The sequence below is a fragment of the Ostrinia nubilalis genome, chromosome 17, assembly GCF_963855985.1.
Source record: "Ostrinia nubilalis chromosome 17, ilOstNubi1.1, whole genome shotgun sequence".
Taxonomy (NCBI): domain Eukaryota; kingdom Metazoa; phylum Arthropoda; class Insecta; order Lepidoptera; family Crambidae; genus Ostrinia; species Ostrinia nubilalis.
The window spans coordinates 8,089,815-8,104,187 of NC_087104.1; the positions used below are offsets into that span (position 1 = coordinate 8,089,815).

At 35.5% G+C, this 14,373-nt stretch overlaps 1 protein-coding gene across 1 annotated transcript in view; it reads left to right on the forward strand.

Moving 5' to 3' along the window:
• Positions 1-1,599: 1,599 nt before the first annotated feature.
• The window catches only part of LOC135079985 (transcription factor HNF-4 homolog), a 59,075-nt gene continuing 46,301 nt past the window's right edge, over positions 1,600-14,373 (forward strand). Inside the window, exon 1 of the mRNA XM_063974644.1 lies at positions 1,600-2,058. Within this exon, the coding sequence (XP_063830714.1) occupies positions 1,962-2,058 (97 nt within the window). The 5' untranslated portion in view covers positions 1,600-1,961. The remainder of the gene's footprint in view (positions 2,059-14,373) is intronic.

A 14,373-nucleotide genomic window follows, 5' to 3' on the forward strand; every position in this document is an offset into this window, starting at 1 on the left:
AAAGAAAAAAATTGGAAACTTCTCCATTAGTCAATCTTGCTTGATGAAAACTTTTTCAATTTTATTTACATGCGTCATAACATTTTGACCATTCCTCTGCACTAATTTGTGAGATATACCTGAAAAACCCGATAAAGCAGCTATTAGTAAGAATAATATAAAAAAAACATGACCCTCCTGACGCAGTTGGGTAATAAACTAAATGTATCAAAACATTTCAGTCCAACTTACTGTCAACTCGACGACGCGCTTTAGAATCAAAGATTGACTTTGAATTATGCCTAATTTTACAATTCACATTGAAAACAATATGACTTGCTTGAGCTTTTTCGAGTTTTTCACAAAAATAACAAATAGTCAAGAAGAGATTACAAAATTTTTGCAGCGGCTGACAGATTTCATAATTTTCATTGACAGGTGACAATTAAACCATAGACAATTGCCATATGAAAAACACACTTTTCCAATATTTTTGTTTGCCATGAGATTCTGGTAGACCATACGAGTACGTTATAAGATTATTTCGAACTGGCGACAGGTGACGTTTATGCCTTTCACTCCCACATGTACAAGTAAGAGTAGAAGGATGGCGGAAACATCATTTACGTCATCAGATAGGTAGCTATTAAAACTTTTATTAGGTACCTACTGTTTTATGTATGTATGGAACTGTAATAGTGTTAACCGATGCTTTTATTCAATCTCATAGTCATCTTTTATTATTTTGAAGCTTATAATTGGTTTTTAAATATCAACATTTTAGTTGCCGGTTGGCGATATCATAAATTACGCGAAGGATATAAGATTTATTTTTAACTAAATTAAATTAATTAGGTATGATCGTTACAAGTAAGGAAACTAGCAACGCACGAGCACTATATTGTTGCTTTTCGATGTTATTATGATTTTTTAAGACAGCAAAAACAAAACAAAGATGGAATCATAAACTTGCCCTTGAATCTCAGTAAACATCACTTCATCGACAATTATTATCAACCAATTTGGTACAAGAACTTGAAGTTTATGTTGATTCCTTAAATGTGTTTAAATTGGATGCCTTATCATTTTTTAATTTAACTTAGTAACTTACGGTAAGAATGTGAGATTTTTTATTCATTATGAAATAATATTTCTAAAGCCATATTATTATTATGACTGAAACATTGTTGGAAGCACATTTGAAATAGCGCTAAGACATAACATTAAACTTCTTTTACTTGGTTTTCTACATTTTATTTGAAATTATAATTGATACCTGCGTTAAAACATTTTTAAAGCGAAATTGTCTCATTCTGTCTTAAAGATACGTGAAAAATATTTTCCTTCGATGCATCTGATCTGTTTAACTTTCAAGGCTAAGGCAATTTAATGTTAATTAATTCAATGCATCCTATCAAGTGCATGCGAGCTAGCAACCGCACTAAACACCATAACTATTTATAAGAAAATTATGAAAACAAATTTTTCCATTGTGACGTAACGTTCAGCCTACAGTCAACGAGGTTTAAATTAGGGGTGTCTGTATCTGTTAAACTGCATCCAAATAGTTCCATATTATTTATAGTGGACGAATCAGCTGATGCGCGCGCTAGTAGGAGTGCCCGGCAGAACACCGCGCGCCACGACAGTCGCGGCCGCGTAATCTCCGCGTTATCACAAAATGTACCACACGTGAACAGTTAATAACCGGCTCCGCTGCGTGTACGCACCGACACCACACAAGAACAAGACGTCGCACCGGACTGACTTGCAGAATTGTAAACTCCTCACAAAACCCAGGAACAGTGCAATGTTGTGACGTAATAACGCTTTCGGTATTCAATCGTTGCATAAAGTTTTCAGAGTGTGTGAAGCAAAAGTTGTGGTGCCAGATAAATTGTTGTCGGCGGATAAACAAAATGTCTTTATAGACGTTACGGTGTTCGATATTTAACTTTAAGGCTGTGTTGTTAAGGTGCAATATGAGGAGCGACGTTCTTGCGCCAAGCGAGCTGGAGGGGACTGACTACCTCCTCTCCTCAACTATGAGGTTAGAGGATAGCTTTCTACAAATTTTAGGTGAGTAATATTTACTTTTAATATAATAAGAAAACGTAAATGTATTTCCTCGTGCTAGGTACAGGTATTTTCAGTTAAATACCCGGCTTTAAAATTATACAAGATAAGTAAATATTAAATAACGCGATTTGCGTAAGCAAACTGAACAAGTTGAGAAGTGTTGGTATAAATTAATGTTATTGTTCATTTATTCAAAACCTCGGTATTCAAATACGGCTGCAAAATATTACGTTACCTAGTTAATAAATTATCTTTATTTTTTTTATATCATTGTTATCGAAGATAATTTTTGTTTAGTAGGTATCTGTGAGCAGTATGTATTAAATTACCTTAGTACGTTATTGATACATTTTTCATTTATGTTAAATGTAAGTATTTTACTAAACATAAAATATGATCAATATGAAATTAGCGTAAACTTAAATATGTACAAACATAGAAAGCACTTAACTCGTTCTGCATACTTAAGTATCCATCTAAACCCGTTAATTATTTTATACATCAACTCGGTAAACTAACGAACTGATAGTGTAACCACCATAAAAACTGGTAAACGTGATGTGTGCCACACACTCCATAATATTGACCAACAACACGAAAAAATAATCATCTGTTAGCGCTGTTTACTATGAGGTAATCTTTTGACATTCGGTACCTCATTCGGGGATAGGTACCTCATTGCTTGAGTGATTGACACAAACCCTAGTAGCTTTCTTCTTTTCTAAAGATTTCTTTATTCAAAGTGCCCAATTTAAAAGGACCGACTTTAGAAAAGAGACGAATGGTATATCAGCAATGTTATTCCTTGGAAATAAGGTCTTTAAAGCCAATATTCCAATACCTGTCCTGTCAAATTGGATAATCTCAAATCCAATTTGACAGGACAGGTAATAGGACAGTCCAAGATAACTGAAAGTGACGTTTATGATTTTCAGCGAACTTTCTTACTCTGGATTATGGTAACACTAATCAATCATTTGTATTTTTTTCTACAACCATCGACAAAAAATTCTGTCTGAAAATTCTGGAAGTCTGTCCTTGGAAATAATAATAACGAATGAGTGATGTTTGCGTTGTCGCCATCAACGTTAACTTATCAGCCTTGAAGGGCAGTTATTCTGCAATTAAAAATCTTGCCCATCAAAATGTTGCCACATTGTAGCATTTGCCGGTTTTAAAATAATGGCAGTTATAAACTTTATTAAGTTTGGTCATAAGGTAGTTAGTATAAAAGTACGTGTCGGCCGTTTGGTGTAGTGGTTCGAAACGGACAACTATTCCGTAGGTAGCGGGTTCGATTCCCGCACAGTACAAACATTTGTGTGCATGAACATATTTGTTTGTATTGGACTGGGTGTTTTCTATGTATAATATGTATGTATTTACAAAAAAAAAAGTATTTAAGTATGTTTATATCCGTTGTCTAGTACCCATAGTACAAGCTTTGCTTAGTTTGGGACTAGAAGCGCAGTGTAAAATGTCCAAGGATATTTATTATTATTATTATTATTATTATTCCTTTATTCATCTTACTTTCTTATTTTTAATTTTTTCTTTTTACAATGTAGGTAATTATTATCAAAAAATAAAAATACGTTATAAAAACAAAAATCTTAAAAATAGTTAACCCGCTGGCAGCGGAGCAGGGCCCAGGCTACCGGTGGTCAGGGTCACAGGCTGAGGAACCTCCGGACAATGCGTGCCGTGCTGAGGATCACCGCCTTTTGAATCTGACCCTTGAGCCAACCATCTAGCGAGAGCTTCTTTAGATGTTGGTCGAAGCTCTTCGCTATTAGCCCGTTTGCCGAGACAACTATCGGGACAATGATCGTCGAGTCAACATCCCACATGGCGGTCACCTCGTGGGCCAAGTCAAGGTATTTGGTTTGTTTTTCCTTTTCGGCCTTCACGAGGTTTTCGTCATGCGGGATGGTGATGTCAACGAGCACTGCCCGACGTTGGGATCGATCAACCACCACAATATCAGGTTTATTACAGACAGTAGTCCTGTCTGTGATGATAGACCGATCCCAATAGAGCAATGCATGACCATTTTCAAGAACTGGAACTTTTGTCAGACGGCTACAAAAGCGTTCTTTCACCGATTTTTTGATGTCTTCTACCGATATACCTAACGATTCTGACATACCAAGATACTTATAGGTCTCAGTTTCGGAGAGAGATTTGAGTGTCATTGTCTCAGAAAGTTGTAAATTCGGAGAATTCACAACTTTTCCCCGCTCTACATGTAAGACCGCACACTTGTCTACACCAAACTCCATCCTGATGGCGTTGCTAAATACCTGTGTGGTTTTTAGCAACTTCACCAGGTCTTGTCGTTTTGGTGCGAGCAACTTGAGATCATCCATGTAGAGCAAGTGACTAATGACCTCACCCCCTCTTCGAAGCCGATAACCAAGCCCTGAATCCTTTAACAGAGTGCTAAGAGGATTCAGTGCTAGGCAGAACCATAAGGGACTCAAACTGTCACCCTGGAAAATGCCTCGCTCAATCCTTATGAAGTTCAATGGATCAGGAGAACTCTCACTACCACCTGGCTGCCGAAGGACTGTAGTCCACTGCCCCATGCATGAGCTTAAAAAGGATCTCAGAGTTGCATTTACCTTATACAACTCTAAAATCCTCTCTAGCCATGAATGAGGCACCGAATCATAGGCCTTCTTATAGTCAATCCAGGCAGCAGAGAGAGCTTTCCTGCTCCGTCGAACTTGTTGGCTAATGGTCATGTCTATGAGGAGGAGCTCTTTAGTACCACGAGACCCAACCTTACATCCATTCTGAGCAGGGGCCAAGATATTGTTCGCGACAATATGCGTATTAATTTTTGTGGTCAGAATAGATGTAAGGAGCTTGTAGATGGTAGGCAAGCATGTAATCGGTCTGTAGTTTTTTGGGTCTATGGTACTACCAGATTTGTAGAGCAAGGTGGTGACACCGGTAGTCATGAAGGCTGGAAGGGAACCGAGCTCTAGGGCTTCTTGGAATTGTGTCGCTAAACGGTCATGTGAGCATCGAATCCACTTAATCCAAAAGTTGTGCAATCCGTCCGGCCCAGGGCTTTTCCAGTTCTGGGCCGTACTGATTGCACTACTAACGTCTTCGGGATCTATTATTATTATTATGTTTGTACGCTTTGGAGCTCACGGGTCAAAAGTGGCCCGGTCCTTTGTAAGGCTTGCGTGGGGATACAGATCCAACACGTAGAGGCCGTTTTAAGCGCAAAATAATCGACAAAAGTGAAAGTGGTGCACATGCTGGATCTAGTCTCTGACTATATCATGGGATGTAGCCAGAGACCATCCCCAGCCTGTGCACAGGAGCTATTGCAGTTATTGGAGAATGGACTAGGGTTATGGATGAAGGATGGATGGACTGGTTACTGGGCTATGGATGGAGACTACGGGACACCTGCCTGGTTCATAGTCTCGGACTGAAAAAATGGCAGGCGGTGACTAGCCAGCGACTAAATGGGCCCCCCCTGGCGTCATGGGTCGTATAGACCGGACTGAGGGGCAACATTGGCGTCTGCCAGCTCAAGGGTGTAGAGAGGTGTGCTGCGCTTTCTCCGAAGTTACTCGCGGCGTTATGCCCTTTAACACTTCCACCCCTGGAGCATATAGCTCTAGCGACTCCACTCTGACCGGCCGGTTAAGGCAAGCCAGAGGTGAAAGTCCTGCAGACCCTCTCGGATTCCACTTCGGCAAGCCGAAGACGAGGGTCTTGACCGACTCTCGGGAGCACTCGGATTAACAACTGGCCCCGTGGTGTCGCTACTCACCAACAGCTCGCCACAAAGCTGCCCTGCGGGGCTTATTATTATTATTATTACTTAACTAATTGTACAATTTAGATTTATAATGATTGTACCTGTATTGTATAAACCTCGTTCAAATCCATTTGACTTTGCATTTGCGACATGAAACTCATTCAGGAGAGAATTAACATTATTATCAAACTAACATCATCTGCCTTATCATAATGAGTAAGGTGAAGATGCTGCTATGTAAAGTATGTATTTATACATAAATTATTTTTATTGTTTACCACATTACCTACATGAATTTTAATTTTTGATCACATAAGTATAACGTGAAAAAGTTATTTACCTTCAACTTATTTAGTTGTGGGGGACGCGTTTTCGCATCTTTAATACATACCTACTTTTATTATTATGTAATCTTTATTGTCTCACCGTATCTACAACAAACAAAATGTAAGGAAGAGTAATATAAAAGAAAGATAACTCAATAAAATATTATAAATATCATTTTCTTACTACATTCCGCGGTGTGCGTCAGAACCGCGGGTGGGGTATCATGAAATCGAATGAAACATATTCTGGTATTTAGTAGTGTTTTACTATTATTTGATAGCGAAGATAAAAAATTTAGTACTTATCTATAAACAAAATTAAACGAAAAACAAAGTTCCACCGCCAACCTGACGTCAGGATGGCGGGTGGGTAGTTGAACGGTGTACAATACTTAGAAACTGTAAATGCCAATTTTTAGTATCTCTTCATTAAATAAATAAAATAATGTTAATTCTTATCTACGCCTTTTTATTTACTTGTGAAATATATTTTTTTCAATGTCGGAAGCCATACAATTTTTTTTTGGTTTAGTTTCAAAAGTTCTCTGATTAAAACAGCATTAAACAATAAATGAGGTGCACTGATATTTAATACATATCTACAAGTATTGCATAGTAGAGTAAAAAGATTTAGTAGTTCTACTAAATACAAGATGAAACGATTAACAAAGTCCGCCGCCGTCCATTCTGACATCAAGTTGGCGGGTGGAAATAAAACGGTGTAAAATACATAAAGACTATAGATGTTAACTTATTATAATAGTCCTTTGGTAACTACTTACATTTATTTTAAAACTAGCTGACCCGGCGAACTTTGTTCCGCCTTAATGGCAATAAATAAGCAGACTTTTTTTTATTTCGAACGGGATAAAAAGTATCCTATGTCCTTCTCCTGGCTCTAAACTACCTCCCTGACAATTTTCAGCTAAATCGGTTCAGCCGTTCTTGAGTTATAAGTGGTGTAACTAACACGACTTTCTTTTATATACAGGGTGTTAGGTAAATGGGTATATGAGCCGACCCTAGCCCATGTTAACATGGGCATATAAATGGTATGGTGAAGTCAGAAAATTTATAGCTATCTTCATTTTAATAATTTTAATTTTCATACAAATCGGATTTGATAAAATTTATTTTGTATGAAAATTAAAAAAATTAAAATGATGATATCAAATTTCTGACTTCACTATACCATTTATATGACCATGTTAACATGGGCTAGTGTCGGCTCATATACCCATTTACCTTACATCCTGTATATAGATTATAACTTTTAACATCTTTAAATATTATTTATTTCATTATTTTTAATAACCATTCTGTGCGCCCACATGTTAAGAGTCGCGGCTTAGACTAAATTATGGATTGTAATTTGTACTTAAATATGACTAACTTGTTTTGTGAGCCTTAAATAAATCAATAATAAACCCTTGTTCCACATACTTTATGGAATGAGATCTAGTTGACGGGAGGGATGATCGGGATCACTTTTTTATTAGCCATGGAACATTTCTTTCGACAGAATAAGAGCAATGAGAATGAGAAAATGTTTTAAATTACTGCGTTTCATCTTTTTAATCTATTATTTAGGTACTTACCTACTTACTAGTAAACATTTACATAGAAGTTCCTCAATTTATAAATATTTAAATAAAACAACTGCTGTTTACATAATTTATTTATAATCATCTCTTAATTAACTATAATATTATTATATCCGCCAATATTCCTAACTATAATTTACAGTCTTGATAGGAATTCTCATCTGAGGACTTAGTGTGAGTTAACATCAAAGAAGATTTTAGTTCTTGAAAATTTCCGCTAGGTTCGCTGTCATACGTTTATTGTTACTTTTGCAGTCGACATCGAATGCGTTTGTCATAAACTCACACTACGCCCCCTGCTCTGAGGAACTTCTATGTAAATGTTTACTAGTAAGTAGGTAAGTACCTAAATAATAGCTTAAAAAGATGAAACACAGTAATTTTAAACATTTTCTCATTCTCATTGCTCTTACTCTGTCGAGAGAAATGTTCCATGGCTAATAAAGAATGTGATCCCGATCATCCCTCCCGTCAACTAGTTCTCATTCCATAAAGTATGTGGCACAAGGGTTTATTATTTATTTATTTAAGGCTCACAAAACAAGTTAGTCATATTTAAGTACAAATTACAATCCATAATTTAATCTAAGCCGCGACTCAACATGTGGGCGCACAGAATGGTTATTAAAAATAATGAAATAAATAATATTTAGAGATGTTAAAATTTAATTTTAAAATAAATGTAAGTAGTTACCAAAGGACTATTATAATAAGTTAACATCTATAGTCTTTATGCATTTTACACCGTTTTATTTCCACCCGCCAACTTGATGTCAGAATGGACGGCGGCGGACTTTGTTAATCGTTTCATCTTGTATTTAGTAGAACTGCTAAATCTTTTTACTCTACTATGCAATACTTGTAGATATGTATTAAATATCAGTGCACCTCATTTATCGTTTAATGCTGTTTTAATCAGAGAACTTTTGAATCTAAACAAAAAAAAAATTGTATGGCTTCCGACATTGAAAAAAATATATTTCACAAGTAAATAAAAAGGCGTAGATAAGAATTAACATTATTTTATTTATTTAATGAAGAGATACTAAAAATTGGCATTTACAGTTTCTAAGTATTGTACACCGTTCAACTACCCACCCGCCATCCTGACGTCAGGTTGGCGGTGGAACTTTGTTTTTCGTTTAATTTTGTTTATAGATAAGTACTAAAATTTTTATCTTCGCTATCAAATAATAGTAAAACACTACTAAATACCAGAATATGTTTCATTCGATTTCATGATACCCCACCCGCGGTTCTGACGCACACCATTCCGCGTAATACTTAAACATTAAATTCATTTATTTAATTCTCTCACAACCAGATCAGTTACATACTTAACTCTACATTATTAACCAAAATTAGTTTAACTAGAAAACATTGAATGTGTTTTTGGATGATATTTGTACCTAATCAGTAATGTAGGCTATATTAATTTAATATAGCACAGTGACCGTACCTACCTATTTGATTGCCTAATTCATGGTCCAGGTAGCTCGAATGATTAAAACAATGTTTCGCTTCGTGAGCAAGAAGCCATTGCCTTTGACGATTGTGCACTCGAGCTTAATTTGAGATTTTATGTATAATATTTACATTAATTACGAACGAGGATTTTGAATTGCAATATTTTAATAACCGATTTTTTTACAAACACAACTTACAAAAAACATAACCCTCCTTGTGGCGCAGTCGGGTATTACTTTTAATCAACTTTTTCAGCTTTACATTTACAGCTTGTAATCACAATCACTTTCTAGGGAGTAAATAATACCTTGTTGTAAAAAAAAAAGATAAAAAACAAAGGAATGCGCGTTGTAAACCTTTCACGCAAAGCTCTACCGAATATCACCAAATCACAATGAAACTGAACCCGCCCGCGTCATAATAACGCACGACTTAAACCAGTTAAAAGTTGTGTAACCCAACAATAATACTAATTAAAAAGATAATACGCACGTTTTCTCTACTTGCGGAACTTTTGTCTTACTTAACGTGAACTTTTTGATTCTTAGTTAAAATAACCAATAGTCAATCACCAAGAAATATCCAAAAATCAAATATCAGGTATTAGTTAACTTTGTTAATATATATTTGACCATTAGTAGCAAAATTTAACAATTTGTTATTTTAACTATGAATAAAAAAATTGGGCCTTAATGATATACACTGGGCCGTAAAAAGGGTCGGTTAGGTTAGATATTTCATAAAGCTATATCAGTTACTTTTGAAGATACATATTAGAAGATTTTCTAAGCGACCCTTTTTCTTTGCGGTCCAGTGTAGGTATTTAACTCAAAAATACTGAATCTATGTAGATGCCTACTTGTTGAACTTACCACGCACACCGGATCCTCGGTGAACATGATGAGCCCGTCCGTGACCTCGCGGTTAATGCAAAACTAATGACGAAAAAAGAGGGGACCGAAATCAAGACATGTAGCGTAGGTAGTTACAGTAGTAGTACACGCTTGCGTGTTGAATTGAGACACACCCACATCGAAATTACACTTTTTACTACCTACTTAACGCGTCCGCGATTGACACAGTAATATTATTGAGACAAAATTTTTGTATTTTCTCCGTCAAAAGAGAGTGCCTAGTTAAGCTCGTTTTATTGGTGCTACCGATGTTTAACCAATGCTATTATAATTGTTAGGCATTTATTTGAGTGGTTTTAAATATAACCCCTATTACACACAATCTAGGAAATTGTCCAAAGATATTTATTTATTTAACCCATCCTTGTGTAACCACATTATCTCTACATTTTTGTCGGTCTTTTATCTAATAACATAAAGGCGTGTGAACTAAGCTGAAGTATTTTTCCGAAATATTTGGAAAATCTTCGTTTTATAGAAACTGGTTTTGTGGATCTGAAATATGTACTAATTAAAATTTGTTTCAGTTGTATGTAAAAAAATATGTTACAATTTTCAATAATAACTATGCGTGCGTTGTAACGTGTAGTTGTTACCTTCTTACTAATGTGTTTTGGTTTAATGACACTAAGTACAGCACATAATAGAGCTTTAAAGCTGACTTCGTGGTAATAATACGAGTCCAATATTTTTACATAATACATATTATATCGGGATGTCCTATTACACTAGAACTGCAGTGTTCAAAACAACATTATTATTCCTGATTAAGTATGTTTTAAAATTATTGTCTAAAAACGATTTCAGTTTTTTATCTTATCGATAAGCCACTATTCGGTTGATTTATTTATCAATTCCAATATATTACACAACAATTTATTGAGATTATCTGTTATATAGTTGGTACTTTATCTATGTACGAGTAGTTAGCACCTACAGGTATAGACATCAATAAAATTGTTTCTGTTATTTTGAGTAAACAAGAATGAATCAGAAGGTTATTTTTGTATGTTTGTAAATAGCATCAGAGGACACTGACTGACCGATTATACTCCTCATCATTAGGAGTGTCTGTGAATATGATAACTCTTATTACTATTGCAATACAAAACAAATTGGCAAGACTCTATCAGCTGTAAAATCTTACATAGTTAAAACAGACTCCCGCTGTGTGCTTAATCTTTTAAAGTATGGAACGGATTTTAATGCAGTTATCAGCAATAGATAGAGTGATTCAAGAAAAATGCATATAACACTATACACCCGTGCGAAGCCAGGGTGAGTAGTTTATTATACAAACGACTCGCCCTGGCAACATTTTCAGTATTTTCAGGATAAACTTACTCCTGAAAATACTGAAAATATTCCGTTTTCAGGACTAGTTCTGCTGAAAAATGGTTACTACTACCTCTACAAGAGGTGTATACGATCTTACTATTTTAAAGTAACCTATCGTATACTATACGACTGTAGTAAAGAGCATGGAGCTGGAGCACGTCCAAGACTTGTTACATCTTCCTTCTTTTCTGTTTGGATACAGATAATCTAGGCACTGCAACTATTCTTTAATGGCTTTGTTCACTGGCCCATTTACGAGTATTGTCCCGAAGCAGTGGTAGAATTAATACTGGGACGTGTAAAAGTGCTTTTTAAAAGCCTACTTGCAATAACCTCCTTCTTTTTTGAAAACGGTTAAAAATAAATGAGTTTTATGAGTTTGACACCGAGTGAGCTACAACTTAAAGCAGCTTATCTAACTATATGTAATCGGTCACGTTTCAAACCATATCAAGGCTCAGACGACAGCATATCCAGCTAATCACTGGGGCATTTAATTTTGTTGTAATAAGTGTGAATTTACAACAAAATATAATCGGATTTATGCCGTCGACGGAACGAATAGCTATTTTTAAGGTTTGTTATCAATCTAGCATAATATTTACAGATAAAAACTTACCCTAAAATCCAATTCTAGTAACCCCAATGTGAACAAAACTGAAAATCTAGCGTTTTGTCCTAGTTATCTGTAAACATTAAACTCAAAGTCATTGATGTATTATAGTACTCTACGTCTACGTTATTTTCGTATCTCTACTATGAATATTTGTGTTTTATATAACCCAAGGGCAACCATAAATTGAGATAACGCGGTGTCACTGAGTATTATTTACTTAGAAACATCACAGAAACAACGAAACTGTTTTTAATACCTAGGTAGTTTAGATAAGAATGTTATAATCCATATCGCTTACATTTTATTGTTTTTGGTAGTCTCTAGCTCACAAGCTCTACATGTGTCTTTCCGAATAGTCTGTTCTTTGTTGTGTTTATAAGTTCAGACTGTTTAATCTCTAAAACGATTTCATTCCCCACCCTTAGTCTTAATAAGGAAATATGCCATCGTCCATGCCATTTCATGAACCTTGTTGCCAGTGTCTCTGGTAATGAGAGAGTATTTTCAATAGAGTTTATGTGCATGCGCACCTTTTTACACTTCGCGATCACCCGGCCTTTAAAGTTTGTGTCTTATTGTTACTATCATAGTTTCTTATAACGTTTCTATAGCAATATATGTAGCGGCAGCGTATACTAACTAGCCTTACATTTACGGACTATCATAAATATTAGATAACACTCCCAAGTGTCTCCTTATCATAAAGATAATCATAATTTGATCAGTGACTTGCGCAGTGATTTGGCGACGATAAAAAAGTATGAAAAACATTAGCACAATTTAACGTTCGCGTCAATTTTGAGGACAAACGAACTTATTTATCCATTTTACAATATTCTTGTTAGTTTATTTTAAACTACTTAGCACGCAACTAAGAACGTGCGGAAAAGATTTTCCAGAATGTAGAGCGGACTGAATTTTTTGGTTTAATGATTTTTCATTGGTTTTTTTTTTCTTGTTGGAGTGGATATACAATATCGAATATGCTCCGGAAAATTCAACTAGTCTTAGTTTAGAACTAGAGTTAGGTAAACAGTCAAGTTCCGTATCTATCACATTAAATAAAAATCTATTTACTACTAGCTTTCCGCCCGCGGCTTCGCCCGCGTGGAATTTTGTCTGTCACAGAAAAACTTATAAGAATGTTATAAATCCATATCGCTTACATTTTATTGTTTTTGGTAGTCTCTAGTTCAGAAGCTCTACATGTGTGTCTTTCGGAATAGTCGCTGTGCATGCGGACTATTGAACGGTTTCCTCTTTGAAACGATTGCATTCACCACCCTTAGTCTTAATATGGAAATATGCCATCGTCCATGCCATTGCATGAACCTTGTGTTGCCAGTGTCTCTGGTAATGAGAGAGTATTTTCAATAGAGTTTATGTGCATGCGCACCTTTTTACACTTCGCGATCACCCGGCCTTTAAAGTTTGTGTCTTATTGTTACTATCATACTTTCTTATAACGTTTCTATAGCAATACTAGCTTTTTCCTTGGCTTCACTCGCATGAAATTTAGTTTGTCACAGATCGTCATAAATTATAGCCTATGTGTTATTCTGGGTTATAAACAATAATACTGTAAAGTTTCATCAAAATCAGTTTTTGCGTGAAAGAGTAACAAATACGATCCAGACCTCCATAGAAACTTTCGCATTTATAATTTTAGTAGGATAGCGGCAGGGTATACTAACTAGCCTTACATTTACGGACTATCATAAATATTAGATAACACTCCCAAGTGTCTCCTTATCATAAAGATAATCATAATTTGACCAGTGACTTGCGTTGGCGAGATTTAGCGACGATAAAAAAGTATGAAATACATTTGCACGCAACTAAAACTACTTAGCACGCAACTAAAAACGTGCGGAAAATATTTTCCAGAATGTAGAGCGGACTGAGTTTTCGGTTTATTGATTTTTCATTGGCTTTTTTTCTTGTTGGAGTGGATATACATTATCGAATAATGCTCCGGAAAATTCAACTAGTCTTAGTTTAGAACTAGAGTTAGGTAAACAGTCAAGTTCCGTATCTATCACATAAAACTCTATTTACTATAATTATCTTATTTTTGTGTAAACCTTTGTAAATAAGCAAAATATGTTTACAAGTTCATACTTGTGAAGGATCTTCATGTCTCATGCTGACAAATGAATCCGGGTCGTTGTACGGCTCTTATCATTTTCTTATCTCCTTCTTATTCTTATCGTATCTTGCTTCGAAAACAAACTTACACTGACAAAAGCCGCTTATATTAAAT